Raw genomic sequence first — 27,857 nt, 5'->3', positions numbered from 1 at the left:
TGGAACATGATTAGAGTGCCCATGTTAGAAGGAAAGAAATGCATCTTTATAGCAGCTTTTCACCACTAAAATATCTCAATTTTATTTTGCAGTGCATTAACTATCATCACAAAAGCAAACATAATAATTATTCTTCAGTAATTTATTTCAAACAGTTAAATATTGACCAGAGCATTTGAGGAACTCTGTTCCCCTATGAGAATTGCAGTGTGACCTTTAATGCACATTTAAATCATTTTAACAGAATCAGGACCTTAGTACAACATTTTAAGTATGCCACCTTCAAACATATGCCAGTCTTATCATTGATTGAAGTGTCAGCCTAGATGGTGTGTTCAAATCCTGGTATGGCATTTACATCTATACTCTTACTACTTTGAGATGAAAGTACTGGCATTGCAGCCTAGTTTACACTGAAATGACAAATAACTAAGACATGTAGCAAACAGATATTTAAAAAAGATAGGGCTCTAAGTTTCAATTATTTCTGGGATGTGGGTAGAACTAGACACCATCCCTAATTCCCCTTGAGAAGGTGCTGGTCAGTCATCTTCCTTAAAGCTGCAGTCCTTACAATACAAGTAAATGTTTAGGTAATTTTGCCCATCAATAAAAAAAAGATATAATTCCAAGTTAAGATACAGGAATGGTTAAAGGGAAATTTGAAGGTAATTGTTGATGTGTTTATATGTGCTTTCCTACAAAGTATGTGGATTGCAGTGAAGTTAATCTGCTACAGTTCATAACTAAAACTGGTTGCAACAAAATTAAGTAATGAAGATCTGATCCCAAGAATAATTCTACCACAAGCTGTTTTTATCATCTGTTGTCTGGCCTCGGTCAATGTTTGCACTTTGCTAGTATTGCTGTTAAGGGTTTCTACTGTGAAGTGGTTGCAAATGTTCTGCTAAATAAAAAGCCTTCTGCCCATAGAATAGCATATGCAAAAACGAACTAGCCAGACATACTCATCATAATTATAATTATAAATTCTAGCATCTTCCATGTCCAGCCGTAGATTTTACGGGGACGTGCAACAAATTAAGCGAATTATCCTTATATTGGAGGCATCACCTTCATCTTTTATTAAATACTTGGTGCATGTCACATTACAGGCGATAAACGTGGGTTGTAAATACACCAACCAACTGGTATTTAATTTCAAGGGAGCAAGTGGAATGAAATATGCAAGATTTGGTCGGATTAAAGTTAGCAACCAAATTCCTTTCGTGGAAAGGGAGTTATCAGTGAGCGCACTTGCTGAGGGATGCTTCGCTGGAAGTCGAATGTTAAATTAATGTTCATTCCGGAAGGACGGAGCAGAGCTTAGGTGATTGATAATGTATCACTCATTTAGTAGTCCGAACACGTCTTAGTCCGCTTTAAGGCACAGCTGCTTGTGAAGCTATGAAATGCTCAGTCAGAAATGAGAGCTCACTGGCTGAAGTCAAAGAACTGCTCCCACTTGTCTAAACCAGCACACCACCCAGACACTGCCTCCAGCTTTGACAGTCTCCCCTCCAGTCCCACTCTGTCACTACCTTCATCTTCACCAACCCTCATGTCGCTGAACCAATAGGCACGCTGGTTTTATAAAGGGTTACATGAATAATTTTTTCAGCAGCTGTAGTTAAACATTGATATGGAAAACACTTCTGAAGGTCAACTTCAAGAGTGCTACGTTTTCAAGTTCTCCAATATACGCGCTCGTTTTTGAGTTCAGGAAACAAAAAAAAAGTGAATACTGTGTGACAAGTTTAATGTAACGTTTCACAATTACAGGAAAACCAAAAATAACCTAAGTTTGAGAGAGAACTTAAATGAGCAAAAAATACATTTTACTAAGAGAGTCGAGGCGAAAGTTGAGGTAAACGATGATATAAAATCCGAATTGATAAAATGACAACGTTTAAACCAAAGAAGAAAGAGTCACTAGACTCGAAATTTTAAATTTGCTTTCTCTACACAGATACTGAATTTTCCCAGCAATTTCTTTTTTTGTTTCTGATAAAATGGCAATGGGGAAGAACAAACCGCTAGCCTCAACATAATAAACGTGTTATAAAATCACCTTAGCTCGCACAAGTTAATTTTGTCTATTTTGCAGTTTAAAAACGTTGTGTAAATACTATAGTCCGTTCTTACTACCTTACAAACCATGGTAACACTGATTCATTTGCCAGTACTATTATCTTTGGTTGCTATGACCTGGTCTGCTATTCCAAATTATGCTATAGTTATGCTTAGTGTCACAAAGACATAAATGTCAAAGATCTGATGCGAAACAGAAACCATGTTATTGCTGTACATTTCAGATTTATCTTTGCCCTTCCAATAACATTTTCAACTTGAAACAGCAAATGTAGTTCAGGGGAGACCTTAAACAGCAAACTGCCAGATAGCTGTTTATGCTCTCCAGAAAGGCTACCAAATAAACTTGAAGAAAATTTGGGTGCACTTCTTTGTGATGTGTGAACTTTGGAATTTAGTTCTGGAAAAATACCTCTCAGGGAATCCAAGAAAAGATATGTAATTATTTTAAATTAAGATCAAACCAAAAAGTGTTAAGTTAATATGCAATATAAATCAAAGTGATGTAAATTCAGTTTCCCACCTTGCACATGATAAAGATATAAAAAGATGGTTGACCCCATCAGTGATCAGGTAAAAACAATGACTGCAGATGCTGGAAACCAGATTCTGGATTAGTGGTGCTGGAAGAGCACAGCAGTTCAGGCATCATTGTTTTTATCTAGTTGATTTTAACCCTACTGTGAATCCTTTTGCAAGGATGCCTGCCTTGAAGAAGTTTTCCTCCTCTCTCTACAAGAATCTCAGGGAGTCCCTCTCCCACTGCAACTCCCAGGTCATTTCCTCTGCCCTGCCTCTATGCTACTTTCTCCCCATCCCCACCCTCCTCTAGCTTATCTCTCCACGCTTCAGGCTCTCTGCCTTTATTCCTGATGAAGGGCTTTTGTCCGAAACTTCGATTTTACTGCTCCTCGGGTGCTGCCTGAACTGCTGTGGTCTCCCATCAGTGACCATCCTATCAAACAGACAGTTCAACTGGGCGCACTTGCATTCTATATGTAAGAACTGCTTTCCCAACACACCTGTTCCAAAGGTTAACAGCACTTTTTCTTCAATGATGTATCTAAACTATCCTTAAATATCTAAGTCTCAATTACTAAGACTTAAAATCGACTGAATTTCAAAAAAGTCTCATATGCTTTGTTCTATTTTGCCTTGCGATTTTATTGTATTAATTTCAACATTTTTACTGGAAACTTCAAGTTTCTTTCTACCCTGTTCCATCCTTGCCTCTGTTTTAAATGTTTTAAATGCTTCTGTTAATTCACCTGGAGTCTCCCTCACAAAAGAAAAACATGCAAAAAATATCTACCAGGCATCACCCTCATAAATCAGTGTCCCCAATCATTTCTAGTTGAATAGGCTGAAATGATCACATTAGTTAAAACAGGTAGATCATGTGAAGGCTGTCACCTCCCCCACATCAAATTTGTGACACTAACCATTCTTTGTGAATAAAGCTTTGAGCAATGCAGGTTTCTGAGAGAAAAAAATGACAATGGCTCAACTTGTGGGCTACATCAACAACAGGGTGAGTGATCTGACAGTAGAATGTTCAGGATTTGTGCTTCCTCAAAAATAGTAGTCTACACTCAGCAGAATCTGCATTCTCCATGCAAGGACATCACACCCTTTCTAATAAAATTTCAAGCACAATCTAATATGTTGATGTGGTCACCTGGATCAGAGTGTTCACTATATTATGAATGAATGTGATCTACCAAAATCTGCTACTGTATTCAATGTAATCCACCTATCACATAACCTGGCTGTTCAAACTGGACTTAAACTTGTAAAGCTACAAAATGTAATTTAGAAGAAGAAAATCTCCTGATTGTGAAATTCAAAACTATACACAGTACTTTCCAACTTTTATGCAGATTTACCATTATATCTTGACTTATATTGTATAATTTTTGATACAAGGCCCAGTCCTTTCTGCCAATGTTCCAATTACCTCTTTTTATAGACTTATCTACTTATACTCTTTTGTGAAACCAACGTCCTCTGCTCTTCTAGATCACCCTACTTTCCTCATTAAATGAATTATGCTTATTCTTTGACCACAAACTGCTACCTCACATTTACCAATATAAACATTAGCTAACTATTACAGTTTCATGTGTCCAAAAATGCTTGGCACTTTTTCCTTTGCTCCAAAGTTAGGGAGTGAGTCTAACATTTTGAAATTTAAAACATTAAAAATATTAATTTAAGCATTTAATTAACTTTCCCTATTTTTAACGTCTGTCAACAGACGGGAAGTAAGTAGTGTCTTTTTCAAGTCGGAGAATAAGGTTTATTATCTAAAGGACAACAGAATAGCATAGGTACTCTGATCTCTGGGGTGTACATCCTGCATTATGTGATATCTTCAAGATGCTTCCTATGTTCTAGATAATCAAATATGCAGGAAATTGAGCTCTGGATTTCTGAACTTAAGAAGCAGCTGGCATCACTACTGCAAAGTTTAGAGCATCATGAATAGCAAATGTATGAACGTTATCCCACAGCATAAGATTATGAAGGGGGAAAGGTAATAGATGACCACCAATCAAAATGCAATTTTCAGACAGTGTAGGAATCACCTTAGTGCATCTCATTTTCCATGCAATACTCAACTCTGAATATTGTCATAAAAAGACTTCCATTACTGGCATTTTCAGACAACTCACTTCTAAAAGATTGTGAAAATTGATTCACTTCAAGTACTAGAAAGGTACCTTGCCCTGTTTGTTTTTAAAGGTCACTGAAGGTACCTTGTGGGACATTTTTCTATTAAAAAAAACACTTACTGGAAGTCAGATGACTTAAGCTAACTGCTTGTACTTGTTCAGTGGGAGTCACGTGTCTTCACCTAAACGGTTGGATTTACTGGAAGTCAAGTCTAGGTTTAGGGCTGTCAGGAGTGTGTCTATTTGAGATTGTTTGGAGCTCAGTTGGGATACAGCCTGTGAAGAGATAAGATGCCCATCACCTTCCTTATAAATCCTCTTGAGAATCCTGAGTAAGAGCTGAAACAGCTATTGCTCCTGAAGGTCTTCTGAAAGACTTCCTTTTGAATGCACTTAGTGAAGGGAATTTGGAGAGATAGCCATGTGTGTCAAGTGGTAATTGTCTAGGTCAAGCGACCCATGTACTTACAGGAGATTTGCAAGGCCTTAAAGCCATCTAGAATATTTCATGTCTTATCCTTTTATTCCCTGAGAATAAATGATTTTGACCAAAGTGTTTTGTTTTCAAAGTTAATTTCTGCAGAGAAAATGTTCTTATTTTTTCTTCAGTGCGTGTGAGGGTTATTTAGAAACATAAATATTTTACACCTTTATATTTCAAACTGCATGTTAGGCAAATTGTAACTTTATCAAACAAGTCTAGTTATTACAATAAATCAATAGTTCTGATGTTTCTTATTAAAGAAACTTGGTCAATGGACTTTTTTTGTTTTAAAACAATGCAGATAAATTATATAATTGGTCATATCAGTAACTGGTTAAAACATTTAAATATATGTTGTGACCAGTGGAGTGGTGTAGGTAGAAATACCCTAAACCAATACGAACGAAAATGATGGTTGATCAGGAGAAGGTGGCCAAAGTAAGTCTGTGGCACCATGGTTCCCTCAGCTATAGACAGGGGAACAAAAGTTGGAAGGACAACATCATATTTACAAGTTAGGTAAACAGACAGATACCACTGTTGCTAAGTATGTGAATCTAGGATAATATGTGAACCTTGCTGGTGCTAAGGTCAAGGTTTTCACAATGGCTGTAGAGTACTCTGATGGGGACGGATGAATAATCATCAGTCATGGTCCACATTGGCACCAATGATATAGGTAGACAGTGGGGGGAAGGTAGCAATGTTGACTAAGAAGTGCAGTGTGGGAGAGACAAGATGTGCAGTGGGGTAAAGAACAGAATCTGGCCAGAGCTAAGGATTATAAGAGATGAGCAGTGTAGTCAGTAGGCTACCAATGAATGGGAAAGATGTAGAGGAACAAATGTGCAAGAAAACTTGAAGTTAAATAATTATAGAACATATATAATGGCACACTTTACTTATCTGATTATAAACTGGGATAGTAGCATTGTAAAGGCAGACAAGGACAAGTTCAGGAAAATGTATGCACCAGTATGTTTCCAATCCAGTGAGATAAAAGACAGGATGAAATGTCAGTAGGGAATGTTTAAGAGGCATTGAATACTATATCATAAGGTTTAGAATGGCAATGGAAAAGGGCAAGAAACAATCCATGGTAAGAATAATTAATTGGGAGAAAGGTAATTTCAGAGGAGTAAGAATGAACAGACAGCAAAACTGGAATCATAGGTCAGCAGACAAAGCTACAACTGAGTAACGGACTGCCTTCGAAGAAAAGACAGATTGGTCATTGTCAAAGTATATTTTTGCAAAGGGCAAAGACAAGCCTCCTGGATGTCAAAATATGTAGGGATTAAAATGTAGAATGAAAAGTGTATTTATGGCAAGGATAACAATCAGATGGATAATACAATTAAGAATCAGACTGAATACAAAATGTTCAGAGGGGATTTGACAAACAAATAAGCTAATAAAGTATGAAGAGAGACTGACTGTTAATAAGACAGAATCCAAAAGTCTTCTATAAGCATATAAATAGTAAAAAGGAGTGAGAGGTCAACTGAGGACCAAAAAGTGAATTCATTCATAGAACTGGGAACATGGCTCAATCCTTACCAAGGAAGGAGATCCTGGACAAGTCATGGTGAAAGAGGAGGTCATTGGAAAGGTTTAAAATGAATTAAGAGGAGATATTTTATAGACTGCCTGTCCATAAAATTAATAAAACACCAAAAATGCCTTAGTGGTGTCTAACAATAATGAGAAATGAAATTGTGGATAGTCTAGTCATATCTTTTTCTGTCTTAGTTAGACTCAGCAGTGGTACCTGGGGAACGGACAATTTAAAATCTTACACCCTTGGTAAGATAAGGATGCAAATATAACTTCAGTGGTTGCAGGCAAGTCAGTTTAGCCTTGATGATGGGGTAGCTTCCAGAAACAATATTTCAGGACAAAATTCACTATGACTTGGGAGAATAAGGTTAATTATATAAAGGCAGTATGGTTTGTTAAGCACAAACTGTGTATGTTCGCTTTCTGGACATTTTCTTATGAATAAAATGTGAGGTTATTGGAAAAAGGAGCAGTAAAACAGGCTTGTGAGCTAAGTTAGAGTTCATAGAGTAAAAGGGTTAAAAGCAACCTTGAAACAAAATTGATTGAATGACAGGAAACAAGAGTTGTAGTTAATGGATATTATTAGATTGAAGTATTTATAATGGAGTTTCCCAGAGATTGGTGTTTGGATCCCTACTCTCTGATATATATGAATAATCTCAACCTTGATATACAGAGCACAATTACAAAATATGTGGACAATATGAATATTGGAAGTACTAGGAATCATGATGGGGATGGAATAGAACTTCAAAAAGGACATGGACAAGTTGGTAGAATAAGTAGGAAAGTGGCAGATTAAAGCTAACACAGAGAAGTGTCAAACATTTCATTTTGGCAAAGAAATGTGGCAAGACCATACAGAACAAAGTAAAGGTACAATTCCAAAGTGAAGTGCAGGAGCACAGCCACCTGGGGGTATAAGTGCAAAAATCAGTGGAAATTGTGGGACAGGTTGAGAGAGAGATTCAGTAAACAGCATCCTAGACTTTAGTAAGAGATGCATGGAGGTAGGAAGTTATATTAAACGTTTAGAGAACATTAATTCAGGCTCAGTTAATGTACCACACACAGTTCTGGATGCCATACTTCAGCAAGAATGGGAAAGCATGAGAGACAGTGCAGAAAATATTCACAAGACCACATCTAGGGATGTTGTACTTCAGTCCATAGATAGAGAGGTTGGGATTGCTTTCCTTGGAGAAGTGAAGGTGAATAGGAGATTTCATAATAGAATCCCTACTGTATGTAAACAGGCCCCTCGGCCCAAGTCCACACTGACCCTTTGAAGAGTAATCTATCCAGACCTATTCCCCTACCCTATTACTCTACATTTACCCCTAACTAATGCACCTAACCTACACATCCCTGAACATGATGGGCAATTTAGCGTGGCCAATTCACCTAACCTGCATATCTTTAGATTGTGGGAGGAAACTGAAGCACCCGGAGGAAGCCCACACAGACATATGGAGAAGATACAAACTCCACACAGTCGACTGAGGCTGGAATCAAACTCAGGTCCCTGGCGCTGTGAAGCAGCAGTGCTAACCAATGAGCCACTGTGCTGCCCCTTCATAGTATTCAAAGTTATGAGGGGTCTGGTGAGAGTAGATAGAGGTAAACTGTTTGTATTGTTGGAAGGATCAGGAACAAGAAGGTACAGATTTAAGGTAATTCATAAAAGAAACGTAGTGACACCAGGAAGATCTTTATCAATCAGTAAGTAGTTAGGATTCATAATGTGCTGCTTGAGAGTGGTGGTGGAGTTGATTCAATCAAGACATTCAAGAATGAATAGGATTATTGTCTGAAAAAACAAGACATAGGGTTAAGGGGAGAAGTCAGGATGTGGTACTAGGTTTCTGCTTCTTGAGACCGCAGAAACAATGTGCCTAATGGCCTGGTCTTGTGCTATAATCATTTTGTAATTCTGTGAAGAACTTCAGTCTTAAAACTTCAGTATTAAAAAGGTCGGTCGTGTATCCATAACTACATATTAAAAATGGACACAATTCTCCAAGTACACGAATAAGCTGTATCAACTGTTCGCATAGCTAGATTGAAATGACATTTCCAAGTAGTTACACTAACGTACTCTTCTGAAACTAGGTTAAAAATCACACAACACCAGGTTATAGTCCAACAGGTTTAATTGGAAGCACACTAGCTTTCGGAGCGCCGCTCCTTCATCAGGTGATTGTGGAGGGCTCGATCGTAACACAGAATTTATAGCAAAAATTTGCAGTGTGATGTAACTGAAATTATACATTGAAGAATTGATTGTCTGTAAAGCCTTTCATCTGTTAGAATACAGTGATAGTTTCACTTCACATGAAAGAAGTGAAACTATCACTGTATTCTAACAGATGAAAGGCTTAACAGACAATCAATTCTTCAATGTATAATTTCAGTTACATCACACTGCAAATTTTTGCTATAAATTCTGTGTTACGATCGAGCCCTCCACAATCACCTAATGAAGGAGCGGCGCTCCGAAAGCTAGTGTGCTTCCAATTAAACCTGTTGGACTATAACCTGGTGTTGTGTGATTTTTAACTTTGTACACCCCAGTCCAACACCGGCATCTCCGAATCATGTCTTCTGAAACTGACATCGATGGCGATTTCAAAATTTAAAACGCACTCTATCTGCTTTCCTCCATATTTCTATGAACTAAGTGGCGACGTTCATTGTTTAGATGTTATTTGAGAAGAGGTATCACAATTCCTCTAAAGCTTAATCTTCAAACCCAGGATTCAGCTTTTAGACTTCACTTGCGACTAATATTTAAGTTGTCCGGTACCTTCGAAAAGCAGAAAGCTCTGTGGATGCTGAAGGTCCAACGTATAAAAGCAATACAGAAAATGCTGGAGATATTCAGCAGTCTGACTGCACTTGGGAAAAGAGAGACAGTCAACGTTTCAGGTCGATGAGTTCTGCTGAAAGGTCACCGACCTGAAACATTAACTCTGTTTCTTCCTCCACTGATGCTGCCAGACCTGATATTTCCAGCATTTTCTGCTTTTATTACCTTCCAAAGCTCGCAGTGCGCTTCGAATTTCGTCTCACTGTGGAAGGGAACATGTCGAAAGCATTCAAGCCCTTAAACTGTTACTGTTTGTTTTTACTGGACTCACCTCTCCTCCGTGCCCGTCAAAAATCCCGAAGATGGAAGGATGACTTTTGTTCACCAGGTCAGTGAGGACTTCGAATCGGTCTTCCATGTGATCCCGCCTGCCTTGGATAGAATAAACAGCCACATTGTTGCTCTTGTACTCCCAGGTTTTGGAGAACTCGGCATCCAGGACATCCAGTCCCCCGAAACGATCGTTCTGAATGATTTCCACCACTTTCCCTTTCATCATTTTCACCGCATTTTGGCTCGATTTCACTATGGTCTTCACTTCATCTGTATGAAAGAAATAACTCCAAAGAGCCAAGCTGATACACAATAGAAACAAAGTTTCCGGCCTCAGAAGAAAATAGCGCATGATGCGGCCTAAAAGAGACAACAGAGTCATTGTATCTTCTATCATTTATTCTACAAACTTGGGAGAGAATCAAACAATCAATTCACCATCCTCTAAGACAGGGACCTGCGCAAAGAAGGCAGCGTCTCTGGCGTGCGGTTCGACCACAAGGTGCAGCTGGATTTCAGAACCCGAACCCCCTCCAAGAGATATCGGCAGGAGGAAAATTGCACCGCTGCTCAGTGTGTGCAGGCAGCGAGCGATTTTGACAAGGGGCAGGAAAACGCTGCTTCCCGGAACCCAAACCAAAGCCGCTTCCAGCGAGAGGCTGATTGATTCTGTTCGCTTCTCTGACAACACAATCTGCCGCATTCCCACTGCGGGAACACCCCATCCCAAACCAGAGGGGAAACCTTCCATTCCTGCAAGGAGATTTCCTCTTTCCGCAACTTCTCCAAAATGCAGTGGCCACGCTACTTCTTAAAATCACCTCCTTTTTTTAAAAAAAAATAAATGTAGGGAAATGCGATCGATCAAGAAACCGTCAGCAATTGTCATTAAGTTTATTTCAGTTCATTACTTCCCCTTTCTGTTTGGTAGATTCGACTTTCCAGCCTGTAAGTGAATTTGAACGGAGGGTAAGAAGGATCAAAACTCAATGTGGGAAGTACGTCTGCTCCTCTCGCGAAGTATTTAGAGTCACAGTTCATGCTGGCTAATGAGCATTCCACTTATAAAAGATATACATTTCGTAATTCCAAATACTTGCTCAATACCTGAGCATTGCATCAGCGCGACGGATGAAGGGGAGAACAATAATAGCTAAAACAAAGCGAAGAACTGCGGATGCTGGAACAATAAATTATTTGAGAATAATTGCTGTTTTAGACACAACAACTCTCAAGATTTGCACAGTAAAACAACTGAAATGTGATTTTTTTTCACAAATGTAATACCTCACAAATACTTTCGGTTCTTTGCAAAATTCTCGCTACTTTTCCAAAAATCAGATTTGTTCAGAAATTCAATAAAAACATTCTATAAGTGTATTTATCTAAAAAAAGTATAACTTTATACTCACTTTCAATCATGTAATAATGGACGTAAAGTTGGTGATTTGCAATCAGAATTGATCACAGAATTTATTATCACCTGTAATAGCAATTGGATGTTCTCAAGGTCAACTCAAACAACGCAACAATGTCAGAGAACAGGAAAATTCTAATGTTAGTAATGTGTGGTGTTTAAGCTTCTTGTATTTAATGGTCTCAGTGAGTTTATCTGTATTCTTATATGGGATGTGGATGTCATTGGGAAAGTCAGTTTTGTGGCTTTTTGCTCAATGCCCTCAAACTAATTGGCTCGTAGACCAGTTCAGAGGGCATTTAAGATCCACATTACTGTGAATCTGGAATCACAAGTAGGCCAGACCAGAAAAGGATGGCAGATTTTCTTCCCTTAGGACAGTGGTGACCTGATGCGTTTTTATAACAATCAACAATGATCACATGTTTGCCATTAGACTTCTTTTATTCCAGATTTTAATTGAATTCGAGGATTTGAACCTCTGTCTCCAAAACCATTAGCCTGGATGACTAGTTGAGTTACATTGTCACTACATCACCTATGAAGCTTGAGTAAATAATCAGTTTTTGGTTATGTAACTTTGTGGAGTGAATAGACTACATAATTTAATAGACTAAAATAGTGTAGGTAGTAATAATTAGATGAATAATCACCTTAAGAGATTTTTTTTGAGTTTCTAATTATGTGGTACAGTTGAATTTACTCACACAAAGAGGGCCTGAATGTTTCTTGGGATTGCAGATTATAGGAAATGGCCACTCCACAGTTGGATAGGCCTCCAACTGAGGGAGGCCACCTGGATATATGGGAAGATGTAAAAGGCGAACTATCCTCCTGTATTTCATTGAATATTAAAGTGATGATATCTGGAAGTGTAATCTTAAACCCAACACTGTATGACAAAAGGCCACACTAGGAGGGTTTTGTTTTTAAATTCATTTCTTGCTAGCCCATCCTTAGTTGCCCTAAACTGAATGGTTTGCCAGGCTACTTCAGAGCATAGTAAAGAGTCCATCACATTACTGTGGTCTGAAGTCACGTGTAGGTCAGAACAAGTACGGATAGCAGAATTCCTTCTCTCGGTGCATTAGGTGTGGGCGGCACGGTGGCACAGTGGTTAGCACTGCTGCCTCACAGTGCCAGAGACCTGGGTTCAATTCCCGCCTCAGGACTGACTGTGTGAAGTTTGCATGTTCTCCCCGTGTCTGCGTGGGTTTCCTCCGGGTGCTCCGGTTTCCTCCCACCATCCAAAGATGTGCAGGGTCAGGTGAATTGGCCATACTAAATTGCCTGTAGTGTTAGGTAAGGGGTAAATGTAGGGATATGGGTGGGTTTCGCTTCGGCGGGTCGGTGTGGACTTGTTGGGCCGAAGGGCCTGTTTCCACACTGTAATCTAATCTAAATCTATTGAACCAGATAGCCAACAATAATTACATGGTTGCAATTTCAAATTATTATTGAATTTAAATTTTGACATTTACCATGATAGGAATCGGCCCATGTCATAGAATCTCTACAAGTGCAAAAAGAGTCCATTTGGCCCACTGAGTATGCACTGACCCTCAGAGCATCTCACTCAGACCTGTACGCCCACATTTACCATGGTTAACCCAGCTAAACTGCAAATCCTGTACATTACACCACAACTCTTTTTTAGCATTGCCAAGCCACCTAACCTGCACGTGTTTGGACTGCAGGAGGAAACCTGAGCACCTGCAGGGAACTAATAGAGACACGGGGAGAACATGAGAACTCCACACAAACTGTTGCTCAAGTCTGGAGTTGAATCCAGTCCCTGGTACTTTGAGGCAGCAGTGCAAACCACTGTTCCACCATGCTGCCCAGAACATCAGCCTGGAATACCAGAATATTAGCCCAGAGACATTGCCACCATACCACTATACTGGAGGGTATAGTAACACGCAGGAATGCAATAATTGGGAATTCATCAGATAGACAGTTCTGCTGACCATCACTGACAGTCCTTTAGGGTCTGTAGCCTCCATGGTTCTGGAGCAAGGGACAACATAGAGAGGGTATGGAACATTCTATGGAGAGAGAGGGTAACAGAGTGATTATGCCTCAGTACTGTCGTATCCTTAGTTTGAATTGCAGTTTTGCTGCAGAGCACACGTTACTTTTAGTCACTCTTTGGGAAAGGGAGTTAGTATGTTAATCTGAGCCATTAAATTAATTAATGTCTGTTTTTGATGAACTGTTAAATGTGTCTGCAAGTGACTGCAAACGTTTATAACTTTTCCAATTTGTGTGTTATGAAACTTTACTTCTTTTGATGTTGCAGATTTTTTTTCAATGACAGTGCCAAAATACTTCCCAGAAGTGCTGGGGAAGCACTTAGGAAAGATTAATTATAGAAACTTAATATCATCAAAAAAAGTGTTGGTAAAATCAATGGGACTGAAAGCTGATAAATTTCCAGGACCTGATAATCTAATTCATTGATTATCTTCCAAAACTTGCTAGATTCTAGAATAGTCCTAGCAGTTTGGAGGGTGGCAAATGTAATCCCAATGTTTATCTAAGAAGGAAAGGAGAAAACTGGGAATTACCATTTGGCATAACACCAGTGTAAAAGTGAAGTCTATTCTAAAGGGCATGATAACAGACATCTAGAAAATACCAATGGTATTAACAAAGGCAAGACAGATTTATGAAACTATTTGACAAACCTGCTGAGAAGTGGCAGATGGAGTTTAATTCAGATAAATGCGAGGAGCTGCATTTTGGGAAAGAAAATCTTAGCAGGACTTATACACTTAATGGTAGGGTCCTCGGGAGTGTTGCTGAACAAAGAGACCTTGGAGTGCAGGCTCATAGCTCCTTGAAAGTGGAATCACAGGTAGGTAAGGTAGTGAAGACATTTGGTTTGCTTTCCTTTATTGGTCAGAGTATTGAGTACAGGAGTTGGGAGGTCATGTTGCGGCTTTACAAAAATTGGTTAGGCCACTGCTGGAATATTGCGTGCAACTCTAGTCTCCTTCCTATCGGAAAGATGTTGTGAAACTTGAAAAGGTTCAGAAAAGATTTACAAGGATGTTGCCACGGTTGGAGGATCTGAACTACAGGGAGAGGCTGAACAGGCTGGGGCTGTTTTCCCTGGAGCGTCGGAGGCTGAGGTTATAGAGGTTTACAAAATTATGAGGGGCATGGATAGGATAAATAGACAAAGTCTTTTCCCTGGGGTCGGGGAGTCCAGAACTAGAGGGCATAGGTTTAGGGTGAGAGGGGAAAAATATAAAAGAGACCTAAGGAGCAACTTTTTCACGCAGAGGGTGGTACGTGTATGGAATGAGCTGCCAGAGGATGTGGTGGAGGCTGGTACAATTGCAACATTTAAGAGGCATTTGGATGGGTATATGAATAGGAAGGATTTGGAGGGATATGGGCCGGGTGCTGGCAGGTGGAACTAGATTGGGTTGGGATATCTGGTCGGTGTGGACAGGTTGGACTGAAGGGTCTATTTCCATGCTGCTCTATGACTAAATCTTTTTGAGGATGTAACTAATAGAATAGATGATGGAGAACCAGAAAATCTGGTGTATTTGGATTTTCAGATAAAGTCTCACACAAGAGGTTATTGTGCAAAATCAAAGCAGATGAGATTTGTGATAACAAATTGGATTGAGAATCAGTTAGGACAAGAAACAGAAAGGAGGAATAATTGTGTCTTTTGTCAGAATGGAAGAAGTACTGTGGGCATCAATATTTGGGCTCAATCTGTTCACAATGTTGACAATTTGGATAAGGGAATCAAAACAATATTTCCAAGTTTGCTGATGACACAAAACTAGGCGTGATTGTGAGTGGTAAGGAAGATGTAATAAGTCTTCAGGGTCATTTAGACAAGTTGAATGCATGGGCAAATACATGTCATTTGCAGTATTATATGGAGGAATGTCCACTTCATTAGGAAAAACAGAATGGTTTAAATGATGAAAGATTGGGAAAGACTGATGTACAAAAGGTCTTGGATATCCTTGCAGTAAGTTGTTAGGAAGGCAAATAGTATGTTGGCCTTGATTATGAGAGGATTTGAATGGAGAAGCAAGGAAGTGTTGCTGCAGCAATACACAACAATTGGTAAGGTCATATCTGAAGTATTGATTGCATTTTTGGTCTCATTACCTACAAAAAGAGACATTTGCCACAGGGGAAGTGTAGCAAAGGTTCACGAGATTGATTCCTGGGATGGAAGGTTTGTCAAATGAAATGAAAATGGGTGAACTGGAGATGTGTTCACTGGATATAGAAAATGAGGGGGTCTCATTGAAATATATAAAATTCTGGACAGATTGGATACAGGGCTGATGTTTCCCCCACCTGGGTGTCCACAGCAAGAATGCATGGCATCAGGATATGCGGAAGGCCATTTCAGACTGAGATAAGGAGAAATATCTTTAATCAGAGGGTGTAAACCTATGGAATTCTCTACTACAGAAGGCTGTAGATGGAACATCACTGAATACATTTAAGAAATAAATTGGTAGGGTTCTAAAAGCTAAAGATATCAAGCGGTATGGGAGGAGAGCAAGAGTATGGCATGGAGATGGAATCCATAATTGTGGAAAATAGCAGAGCGTGTTTGATGGGCCCAGTGACCCACTGCTCCTCTTATTTTCTATATTATTGAGCAGAAGAGCAGTTTGATTTTGGCCCTCACCAGGCCATCAAAACTTCAAAGAAATCTTTGTCGGAATAGACTTCATCACAGGCCTTCCAATATCTCAGTGATGATGTGTGAGCCTTGATATCATAGAGCAGCAAGCTGTTGAACAGTGGAGAGGGAGCCTCACAGTTATGCATAGTTTTCCCATCATCCATTGAAAATGTTCAGCAGGGATCATTAAATTATAATCAGGTTTAGAAACCCATACTGATTTTATTCCCATTCTAACCTAGGCGGGTGAAGCTAATTTTAATGTTCCCAGTGTCGTCTTGGTAAACATTCCCCAACTGAATATGGGCCAAGGAGTGAATCTAGGAAGCATCAGATCTGTTTTGACCAGTTATGATCTATGGCCCCTGCACCATCTTGGTGTCACAACTGTGAGGTAATTTAATTGCCTGCAAATCTATCAATGTCCTACATTATTGGTATGATCAAAACTACAGTTTTGAAATGTGTGACCTTTGTCAAATGTTGTTGTTTTTCTATGGAAAGTATGCAACTAAATGAAAGGCTAATGTGAATTCCCAATGCTCTTAAAACATGAATTCGAAAATGATAAAAGGGCGGTTCATTATTCAAGCAAATACCAAACAGTGTGCACAATTTATCTATCAGGACTGTACTTGGCACATTCAATTTTCAAAAGCTTGATCTGGAAAATCTCACTTCTTAAATCTCACTATTGGTAAAACAAATAAACATCACATTTAATTAACGGTAACCTGGTGAATCTTCTCCAATACTTGTCAAAACCTGACTCTGACAAGTCCAGGATATGCCTACTTAGTATGCTTGCCTATGTTTCAATGTTTCGGCTATACGACTAATAGCACATGTCCAGGGTGGCACAGTGGAAGCTGGTGCATTGAATACAAACGCAATCTTGAGTTCTGATGGCAATACAGCTTTTGCTCGTGTTCCTGCAAATTAATTATGGAACATCACATTGAAGTCTTTTCATGCAATCAAGCAAGCGTTGAAACTCCTGGCCCTGTTTGTTTTGACTTCGTTAAAAATCACACAACACCAGGTTATAGTCCAACATGTTTAATTGGAAGCACACTAGCTTCCAATTAAACCTGTTGGACTATAACCTGGTGTTGTGTGATTTTTAACTTTGTACACCCCAGTCCAACACCGGCATCTCCGAATCATATTTTGACTTCGTACACCTTGGAAACTGTAAAGTCATCAATCTGAAACATTAACTCAGTTTGATCTCCAGAGGAGTTGTCCTGCTCAGTTTTTTTATGCTATTATTTCTGATTTCCAGTATCAACACAATTTTGCTTTTGAATTTGTAAACATGTTGCTCAGGTTTCCAGATAGCCTACAATTAAAATTAATTAATTTGCCTCAGCAAAGACAACAAGTTCCTTTCGATTTTATAAACAGATAGCTTTAGATACTCATTCAATGTGAATAAATCACTCATGTAACGTCCCCGATGAAGAAAAATGCTCAACGTCACTGTACCCACCCAAAGGACTCCCAGCCGCTAACCGGAACCGGAAACGTTCTGCCAGTTCTTCCGGGCTGCACGTGGTACCGTTGCTCGGAGAAACCGGGGGATCGAGCTGGAGTGTGTCCGCGGCTTGGACCCGGGAGATTGAACTGTTCAGTGAGTGCTGTTCAGGTGCGGTGGGCCAATGGGGAACATAGACTCTGGATCTTAGGGGCAAAGACAAGGGGTTCCGAGGGAGACGGGGCAGAGGGGAGGGGAGGGGAGGGGGGGGGGGGGAGAGGGGAGGGGGGGGGGGGGCGGGGCGAGAGAGACGGCGGCGTGGTGGATTATATTTTTTTATACTCCATGTGACATTTTATAAACTCCTACTTTGGAAGTAGAACCCCAGCCTGACTCAAGATTTGAATAAGTACAGACTCCAGTCTCATACCTTTAATGCATTGTCTGAGCTCAGATGTCACCTTTTTCTGTAAATAAAGCCTTATCTCGAGGATGTGACTAAAGAAATTGAGATTTACATATTAATGAACCAAAATCTGCAGCCCATTCTAAAAGATAAAAGAAAGCTTGTACTTCCAAATAAACCTGTTGGACAATAACATGGTGTCGCGTGATGTGTTTTTTAAAAACTTTTTGGAGGTTAGGCATTTTGGTAAAGGGTTTGAACACCTAATCAAACAACCAAGCAGTTAACATACTGACAGTTGCTTCACCTTCTCTCACAGCTGCATGTGTGTTGGCCAACATCACCAACATGGAATACATGACAGAACCTACTGCAAGCACCCAGGGACAGATGTAAGTAGATTACAGTACTTGCTTGATGCTATCAAAATGTGATCTTAAATAATCAGGCTCTAAAATCCTAAAACCAATTGTTGAAAATGCATTTTTGTATTGACTCATGGGACATGTGCATTGATTGCTGGACTAGTGTTCCGAGCTGACTTGGAGGAAAAAATAGTGGTGAGTTGCCTTCTTGAACTGCTACAGACCATGTGTTTGTAGACCCACAATGTCAGTGGGAAGCAATGCCAGGATATTGACCCAGCGACACTCTAGGAATAGTGATACAGAGGAACCTCAATTATCCGGCATTCGATTATCCCAATTTTGGATTATAGAGAACAAGACCACAAGTCCCAATGCTTGGCTAAACTGTTATTCGGCATTTGATTATCTGACATTTGATTATCAGAACAAAATACTACCCACCCATGTTGTTTGGAACCCAGGTTCTTCTGTATACTTTGAAGTCAGACTTTCCGGTGGCTTGGAGACAAGTGGGGGTGTTCCCATGTATCTGCTGTCATTGTCATTCTAAATCGAAATGGATTTGGAAGGTGCTGTCGAAGGATCTTTGGTGAATTTCTGCAGTACATCTTGTAGATTGTACACACTGCTGTTGCTGAGATTTGGTGATGGAGGGGATGGGTGTTTGTAGGTATGGCACTTAGCAAGTTTGCTGCTTTGTCCTTGAATAGTGTTAAGCTTCTTGATTGTAATTGGAGCTGCAATCATCCACGCAAATGAGGAGTATTCCATCACACTCCTGACTTGTATATTGTAGATGATGGACAGGCTTCATGAGTCAGAAGGTGAGTTACTCTGTTTTAGGCACTATATTTATAAGGATGTTGATAGTGGGGTGTCAGTGATGATATTGCCGTTGAACATATGCCATTGATAATATCAAGTGGCAGTGGGTGGATTGTCATAGTCATAGAGATGTACAGCATGGAAGCAGACCCTTCGGTCCAATCCATCCATGCCAACCAGACATTCCAACCCGATCTACTCCCACCTGCCAGCACATGGCCCATATCCCTCCTAACCCTTCCTATTCATATACCCATCCAAATGCCTTTTACTAGCCTCCACCACTTCCTCTGGCAGCTCATTCCATAAACGTACTACCCTCTGCGTGAAAAGGTTGCCCCTTAGGCCCCTTTTATATCTTTCCCCTCTCACCCTAAAACCGTGCCCTCTAGTTCTGGACTCCCCGACCCCAGGAAAAAGACTTTGTCTATTTATCCTATCCATGCCCCTCATAATTTTGTAAAACTCTATAAGGTCACCCCTCAGCCTCTGACGCTCCAGGGAAAACAGCCCCAGCCTGTTCAGCCTCTTCCTGTAGCTCAAATCCTCCAACCCTGGAAACATCCTTGTAAATCTTTTCTGAACCCTTTGAAGTTTCACAACATCTTTCTATTAGGAAGGAGACCAGAATTGCACGCAATATTCCAACAGTGGCCAATAAAGGAAAGCATACCAAACACCTCCTTCACTATCCTATCTACCTGCGACTCCATTATCAAGAAGCTATGAACCTGCACTTCAAGGTCTCTTTGTTCAGCAACACTCCCTAGGACCTTACCATTAAATGTATAATTCTCCTTCATGAAGAATTTTATACCTTGACTAGGACTGATTAGGGATAGTCAACATAACTTTGTGCTTGGGAAATCAAGTCCAAGGTTCCACATGACATGTTGGTTAGCAAGATTAGATCACATGGAAAACAGGAAAAATTAGCCACATGGATATAAAATTTCTTCCAAGGTAGGAGACAGGATGGTGGTGGTGGAGGGTTGCTTTCTGGACTGGAGACCTGTGACCAGTGGTGTGCTGCAAGGATCAGGGTACACTAATTTGTGTAATTGATAAAGATGATTTGGATGTGAACAAAGGTGTGGTTAGTAAATTTGTAGATCACACTAAAATTATGGTGTAGTGGGTAGTGAAGAGGGTAGCCTTGGGGAACTGTGGCACCACAATCAGATGGTCTGAGAAGATGGAGTTTAACCTCGATATGTGAGGTGCTACATCTTGATAGAGCAAATCAGGGCAGGACATAAGCACTTAATGGTAAGGTCCTGGGGAGTATTGCCGAATAAAGAGACCAAATTTGGATATGGATCAAATGCTGGCAAATGGGACTAGGTTTCATTTAGGATATCTGATCAGTGTGGTTGATTTAGACCTCTCTACGAATCTGTGATTATGAATGGGACCTTCTAATGCAGTGACACCTGAATGTCTCAGTTCCTAATCTCTGTACTGACAACACAGGTGACATTTTTGTTTGAAAATCCATTGCAGCAACATGTTGTCTTCAAGCAAAGTATTTTTTACTCGGTGACTTCATACAATTTTACACATTCCATTAGTTACCATCCTATCTCATTCATGAGACTAGGAATTTCATGAGTCCTGATGTTCCATGTATCTGCTAATCTTGTGGATTCAAGCAATTCTGTGTTTGGTTGGGCATTGACACCATCATGAGGAGCTCCTGCAGAGGTGTCCTGGAGCTGACCTCCGACAACCACAACCATATTCCTTGATAGGTTTGACACCAATCAGTACAGAGATTTTTTTTCCATTGGCTGCAGTTTTACTAGGGCTCCTTGAAGCCATACGTTGGCCAAATATGGTCTAGACGTCAAGGACTGTTGCTCTTGTCTCATTACATCTACCTTATCAAAATTAGACCTTTCCATTTTCAAGTGCAAATTAGCACTGCTCTAATTAAAACTTAACTTTTAATTTATGGAATTATATTAGGAATGAAATTCTCCAATCTTCAAACTTTGCAAGCTTTCTAGCTGCGGATCAGTCAAGCTCAAAATTAATCATCATTTCAAATGTTCTATTTTACACGATCAAATGTAATAAAAATCATTCTAAATTTGCAAACTATATCCGATTTAAAAATCTCCACGTTTATCAGAATATCTCTGAATCATAATTCTGGCCAGTAACCATGATTATAGGCTTGTTCCTGTACGTTTTACTTTATTAACCTTCCTACAAGCTACATTACTTTGTGACACTTCAGAAGTTTAACAAGACAATGTTAATTTCCAAGAAGATCCTTAATGAGTTTTGCCAAACTTAGGGAAGCTTTAAGTTTCTGGCTACTTACATGCAATTTCCATAACACCCCATTCCAGAAGGATAATCTTTGAAATTCACATCAAACAAAAGTAATTGATTGGCCAACTGAAACATCAGGAATTATTATTAGGTCAATGTTGTTATTTTGTACAGAAACATATCACACATTAGACACCAGCAGCTTAAAACACGCACAACCAAACTACAACCAAACCTGCTGATTGCCCCTACTATATTTCCTCTGACATGATTGCTGCCTCCCCTACTATTTAAAGATCTATCATCCCAGTTAGTTTGCCAGAATTAGGTCCCAGCAAGGTTTCTGGTGTAGGTAACCAAAGAATACAGCATCATCATTTCCCAATACTATGGCCAGTGTTCCAAGACCTATTTCTCCTGTACCCATATTTGACACTTCATCCTTCTAACCTCTTGTGTCCTATGTCAATTTATTCATGGTTTGGTAATAATTTAGAAATTATTGCCTTTTTTGAGGTTCTGCATTTAAATTAGTTCCCTAGTTACACATACTCCCTGAGCAGAATATCTTTTCTGGTCCAAACAACGAGATTGGTGCCAGTCTGGACCATGGCAAATGGATCCTCGGCCCTCCCTCTGCATAGAGTCATAGAGATGTACAGCATGGAAACAGACCCTTCCGTCCAACCCGTCCATATCGACCAGTTATCCAACCCAATCTAGTCCCACCTGCCAGCACCTGGCCCATATCCCTCCAAATCCTTCCTATTCATATACCCATCCAAATGCCTCTTAAATGTTGCAATTGTACCAGCCTCCACCACATCCTCTGGCAGCTCATTCCATACACGTACCACCCTCTGCGTGAAAAAGTTGCCCCTTAGGTCTCTTTTATATCTTTCCCCTCTCACCCCAAACCTATGCCGTCTAGTTCTGGACTCCCTGACCCCAGGGAAAAGACTTTGTCTATTTATCCTATCCATGCCCCTCATAATTTTGTAAACATCTATAAGGTCACCCCTCAGCCTCCGACGCTTTAGGGAAAACAGCCCCAGCCTGTTCAGCCTTTCCCTGTAGTTCAGATCCTCGAACCTTGGCAACATCCTTGTAAATCTTTTCTGAACCCTTTCAATTTTCACAGCATCTTTCCGATAGGAAGGAGACCAGAATTGCACGCAATATTCCAACAGTGGCCTAACCAATGTCCTGTAAAGCCGCAACATGACCTCCTAACTCCTGTACTCAATACTCTGACCAATAAAGGAAAGCATACCAAACGCCACCTTCACTATCCTATCTACCTGCGACTCCACTTTCAAGGAGCTATGAACCCTGCACTCCAAGCAGGGTTCTTTGTTCAGCAACACTCCCTAGGACCTTACCAATAAGTGTATAAGTCCTGCTAAGATTTTCTTTCCCAAAATGCAGCTCCTCGCATTTATCTGAATTAAACTCCATCTGCCACTTCTCAGCCCATTGGCCCATCTGGTCCAGATCCTCTTGTAATCTGAGGTAACCCTCTTTGCTGTCCACTACACCTCCAATTTTGATGTCATCTGCAAATTTACTAACTGTACCTCTTATGCTCGCATCCAAATCATTTATGTAAATAACAAAAAATAGTGGACCCAGCACCGATCCTTGTGGCACTCCACTGGTCACAGGCCTCCAGTCTGAAAAACAACCCTCCACCACCATCCTCTGTCTTCTACCTTTGAGCCAGTTCTGTATCCAAATGGCTAGTTCTCCCTGTATTCCATGAGATCTAACCTTGCTAATCAGTCTCCCATGGGGAACCTTGTCGAACGCCTTACTGAAGTCCATATAGGTCACATCTACTGCTCTGCCCTCATCAATCTTCTTTGTTACTTCTTCAAAAAAACTCAATCAAGTTTGTGAGACATGATTACCAACACACACAGCCATGTTGACTATCCTGAATCAGTCCTTGCTTTTCCAAATACATGTACATCCTGTCCCTCAGGATTCCCTCCAACAAGTGGCCCACCACCGAGGTCAGGCTCACCAGTCTATAGTTCCCTGGATTGTCTTTACCGCCCTTCTTAAACAGTGGCACCACGTTTGCCAACCTCCAGTCTTCTGGCACCTCACCTGTGACTATCGATGATACAAATATCTCAGCAAGAGGCCCAGCAATCAGTTCTCTAGCTTCCCACAGAGTTTTCGCGTACACCTGATCAGGTCCTGGGGATTTATCCACTTTTAACCGTTTCAAGACATCCAGCACTTCCTCCTCTGTAATCTGGACATTTTGCAAGGTGTCATCATCTATTTCCCTACAGTCTATATCTTCCATATCCTTTTCCACAGTAAATACCGATGCAAAATATTCATTTAGTATCTCCCCCATTTTCTGTGGCTCCACACAAAGGCTGCCTTGCTGATCTTTGAGGGGTAAACCCAGCACAGCACTGTCCCCATGACTTGTCCTACCTGCATATCTTCTTTTCCACCTATCCATTCCACCCGCCTCCCTGACCAATCACCTTCATCCCCTCCCCCACTCACCTGTTGTACTCCATGCTACTTTCTCCCCACCCCCACCCTCCTCTAGCTTATCTCTCCACGCTTCAGGCTCTCTGCCTTTATTCCTGATGAAGGTCTTTTGCCCGAAACGTCGATTTTGCTGCTCCTCGGATGCTGCCTGAACTGCTGTGCTCTTCCAGTACCACTAATCCAATATCTTTGAGGGGCCCTATTCTCTCCCTAGTTACCCTTTGGTCCTTAATATATTTGTATAAACCCTTTGGATTCTCCTTAATTCTATTTGCCAAAGCTATCTCATGTCCCTGTTTTGCCCTCCTGATTTCCCTCTTAAGTATACTCCTACTTTCTATATACTCTTCTAAGGATTCACTCGACCTATCCTGTTTATACCCGACATTTGCTTCCTTTTTCTTAACCAAATCCTCAATTTCTTTAGTAATCCAGCATTCCCTATACCTACCAGCCTTCCCTGCATGTTCCTCTCTAGCTCAGAGCAATGTCCTAAATCCTGGCATCATGCAGTTAGCATAGCTGTTGGATTCCTGCTTTCAGATGTTATCATCTAATAAGGTCTGGCAAGATTGCCTGAAGTAAAGTCAAACTTGGGAACAGGCGATTGCTCTTTGTTAATTGTAATGGTTGGGTAAGAGCTATGTTTGGGTATATTCCTATTACTTATGTAGGAAGTAGATAATTAGTGTATTGGAGTTTTGTCATGAGTCAGAATAAAATTTGGATGGGAAGGCTATATGCCTGGACTATGGCTAACCAATCTTTAACCTCTGATGTCTATCAGTGCTAATGGAGAGTGTTTGTTGTTTGTAAGTCAAAGATTGAAAACTAAATATTCTAACTAGTGTATAATTGGAAGAAAACTTCAAAGAGATATCTGAATCAAAATCTAAAGTTTCAGGATATGATTATGCTCCTCTGTTTTTAGAATGTGAGCTTTGAGTAAAGTGTAAGAATGTGACCCTGTGTTACTTTTTTGTTGAAGAGAAAAACCAAGTATGGCTGTGGCTCTTTCACTGCTATACTTAAGCAGGTTAAAAAATAACAGTTTTTCTCAGAATTGTAGGCTGATGATTGGGATACAGATGAACTTTTGTGGATAAAATCGATCAAAAAGATTTAGGAAGAGTTGGAAATAGTTCCATTGAGTACACAGTGGAAAGAAGTAGAGTTATACATAGGCTGGTAAAATGTTGTTTGGAAATTCCCTAATCTGTGTTTCGTTTTAAGTTGTTATACTGTGCCAAAGGTTTGATGAAAGTTAAATTTACAGATAAGCATCGCTAGAAAAAATGTTAAAAGTACTTTCTTAAAAAACAACTCTCCAAACATTACTTTCTAGCACAGATTCTGACACTAATCGGATGTTGGCCACATGACAGAAAATGGAATGAACAATGTTACTGGGCTGATTAGACTATTTAGAAAAACGAGTCGGAAAGAAGAAATGGGCCAAAAATATTTTTTTTGAAAGTTCTGTGAAGTAAAAAGAATTTTGAAACTTGCAATAAACAAATGAACCCAGCAGTGCCCAGGGTGTAGTCAGTTACTATTTCAGGTGTAATTAAAAGCATCATTACACCATGAACTGTCCCAAATGACATAATTAAGTATTTGAAACTGCACACAACATGGAAGATTCAGAGGAAGAAAATGGAAATATGGACCAAAGAAAAGGCATTTTAGTATTCACAAAAAATTTCAGTCCAGTGATGAATGTGATGATTCTTTGTGCAGTATTAACACAATGGATGCATGTATACAGTCAATGGAATAGGCCGGCTAAAATGCTACATTGATTACATAATGAGGATTGGAGCAAAGTTAAGGAATTCAAGAGTTCTTCCAGATTCAGATTTGGGGATGATAGTATGGTAGTTTTTTTAAAAGTAGTAGTTCCTTGCAAAGTATCTGGAATCAGCCATTATTAGTGTGGAAGTAATATCCAGTGAATTATTTTTAATTAAGCCACAGGTGAAGGAGGTGTAGATGAAACTGGATATGAAGAGTGACAAAACTATTCTATTCGCAAAATTTTGAAATTGCAAATTACACAATTGAGACACTATTATCTTCCTTGAATGGAACATAATCTCTCCACAAAATAAATTGATGTCAATAACACAAGGGGCAGAAATTTAGAAGACAGTGTTATTTTAAAACTTTATGGGCAAAATGCTCCTTTGTCCTGCAAAAGTTTAAAATAAAGGAAAATATGCAGGTATCGGGAATGAAGAATACAATAAGAAGAATACTGTACACTTATTGAAAAGATATGGCATTTGTCTTAAACGAAAACCAATGAACACCATTATGACCTGTAGTGAGTCTGCCCTTAGTGAGGGATATTAACAAGGTCAAAAACAAAAGCACACATTGCTGGAAAAGCTCAGCAGGTCTGGCAGCACCCGTGAAGAGAAATCAAAGTTAACTTTTCAGGTCAGGTGACCCTTCCATCAGAGCTCTGAAGAAGAGTCATGTGGACTCAAAATGTTAACTTGCTTTCTCCATGGATGCTGCCTGACCCACTGTGATTTCCAGCATTTTTTGTTTTCAATACGATAAAGATATGGCATAAAGTTTTTATTTTCATACATTTGACACCCAGGTCTAATTGGCATTGATATATAAAAAGATGAAATAATTGTGGATGATGTGATGGAAAATAAATAGTGACTAGACTTGGACGACAGGGGCAAAAATTTCTCTGCTAATTGTTGTGTTGGAGAGGGTGCAGAATTTAGAGATACACATGCAAATACTAACATGAAATGGCAGTAGAAAACATCAGTTGAGTCAAACTGTAAATATTCGCCGTAGAGTGAGTTGTCCATGCTAGAAATTCTTTGAAGATGGTCAGAGGGCATCCTTGTTTTGAACCTAGCAGATGTTAACACTAGATCCTGTCTGATCCCAGAGAAGAACCTGGCTTGATAAACAAGTTTTATTTTGTTTGGTTTTAACAAAATTGTCTCTTGTTGAAAGCTAAGCACATAGGGATATTTCTTGATGGGATTTGTAAGGGTAAAACAAGGATAATGGAATGAAGTTTTGAAGAATACTGTGGGCTAAGATATAATAGGTTAATATGCAATATGAAAAGCAATTTTTGCAGATTTGTTTTGGCTTTGTTAGCAACAGTTGCTTGGGCATGTAGATAATATTAAAACGGCATTTCTACATGGAACAGCTCACGGGAGGTGCTGAATGCAGTGGGGACATTTTGAAGGTTAACTATGTTTATGGCCTCAATGATGCCTCTAGAGTTTGCTACTTAATAAGATCTCTCTCATTAAAATTCAGCAGTCTACATTTCAAAGAAGACCCTGCCATGTTTTACCCTTGAGGCAGATTTCAGGCATCTTTATGATGTACATAGTTAATTATTTGTGGAATGGAAACAGTGAATTTTGTCACAAATTGCTTAAAGCAGAATTCACTTTTGCAAGTCAGGCTTCTGAGGCTTTGATATATATTGAACTGGATCTCAAAATGGATCCAGTATCACACTGCATCACTGATGCAACCTAGAAAAGATAAATCCCTTGCTGTTCAAATGGGGACTCTCAACAGATACCGTAGCTTCCAAAACTGAAATGGAGAAACTGTGAAGTCTGGTAGGACAACTAATTGGCTGATACCCAAACAAGTTCTGCCATACCTTAAAGATGACATCAAATTCTGAAATGTGTCATGATGAGGATAGCAGCACACCTCAACAAGAGGTTGACTAGTAAAAGGACCCATTAGTAACAAATGAGATTTAATGAAGATAAGTGATTTCATTTTGTTAGAATGAGAACTAAAACACATAATTGTAAAGGGAATGCAGGAAGAGAGATATTTGAAGATGGTAAGGCAAATTGAGAAGGTATTTAAAAAAAAATACATTACCTTCTTAATAGAGTATACAAGAAAACCTATATGTACC

At 39.7% G+C, this 27,857-nt stretch overlaps 2 protein-coding genes across 3 annotated transcripts in view; one reads left to right on the top strand and one right to left on the bottom strand.

The window, feature by feature from the left end:
- ppm1lb (protein phosphatase, Mg2+/Mn2+ dependent, 1Lb) overlaps positions 1-11,023 on the bottom strand; it is a 173,410-nt gene extending 162,387 nt beyond the window's left edge. Inside the window, exon 1 of the mRNA XM_087993637.1 lies at positions 9,954-11,023. Coding sequence (XP_087849763.1) covers positions 9,954-10,352 — 399 coding nt within the window. The 5' untranslated portion in view covers positions 10,353-11,023. The remainder of the gene's footprint in view (positions 1-9,953) is intronic.
- Positions 11,024-17,606: 6,583 nt separating this feature from the next.
- nmd3 (NMD3 ribosome export adaptor) overlaps positions 17,607-27,857 on the top strand; it is a 65,333-nt gene continuing 55,082 nt past the window's right edge. The window contains exons 1-2 of one of the 2 annotated variants that reach the window (XM_043702131.2): positions 17,607-17,683; positions 18,253-18,325. In XM_043702131.2, the coding sequence (XP_043558066.1) occupies positions 18,282-18,325 (44 nt within the window). In that variant the 5' untranslated portion in view covers positions 17,607-17,683; positions 18,253-18,281. Of the gene's footprint in view, positions 17,699-18,252; positions 18,326-27,857 lie in introns of both variants that reach the window. The other variant, XM_043702132.2, reaches the window with a different exon arrangement.

Source organism: Chiloscyllium plagiosum, unplaced genomic scaffold (genome assembly GCF_037043375.1).
Source record: "Chiloscyllium plagiosum isolate Xiang-an unplaced genomic scaffold, Cpla_swu_hap1 HiC_scaffold_13, whole genome shotgun sequence".
NCBI lineage: Eukaryota > Metazoa > Chordata > Chondrichthyes > Orectolobiformes > Hemiscylliidae > Chiloscyllium > Chiloscyllium plagiosum.
This window is presented reverse-complemented; position numbering and strand designations above follow the sequence as displayed.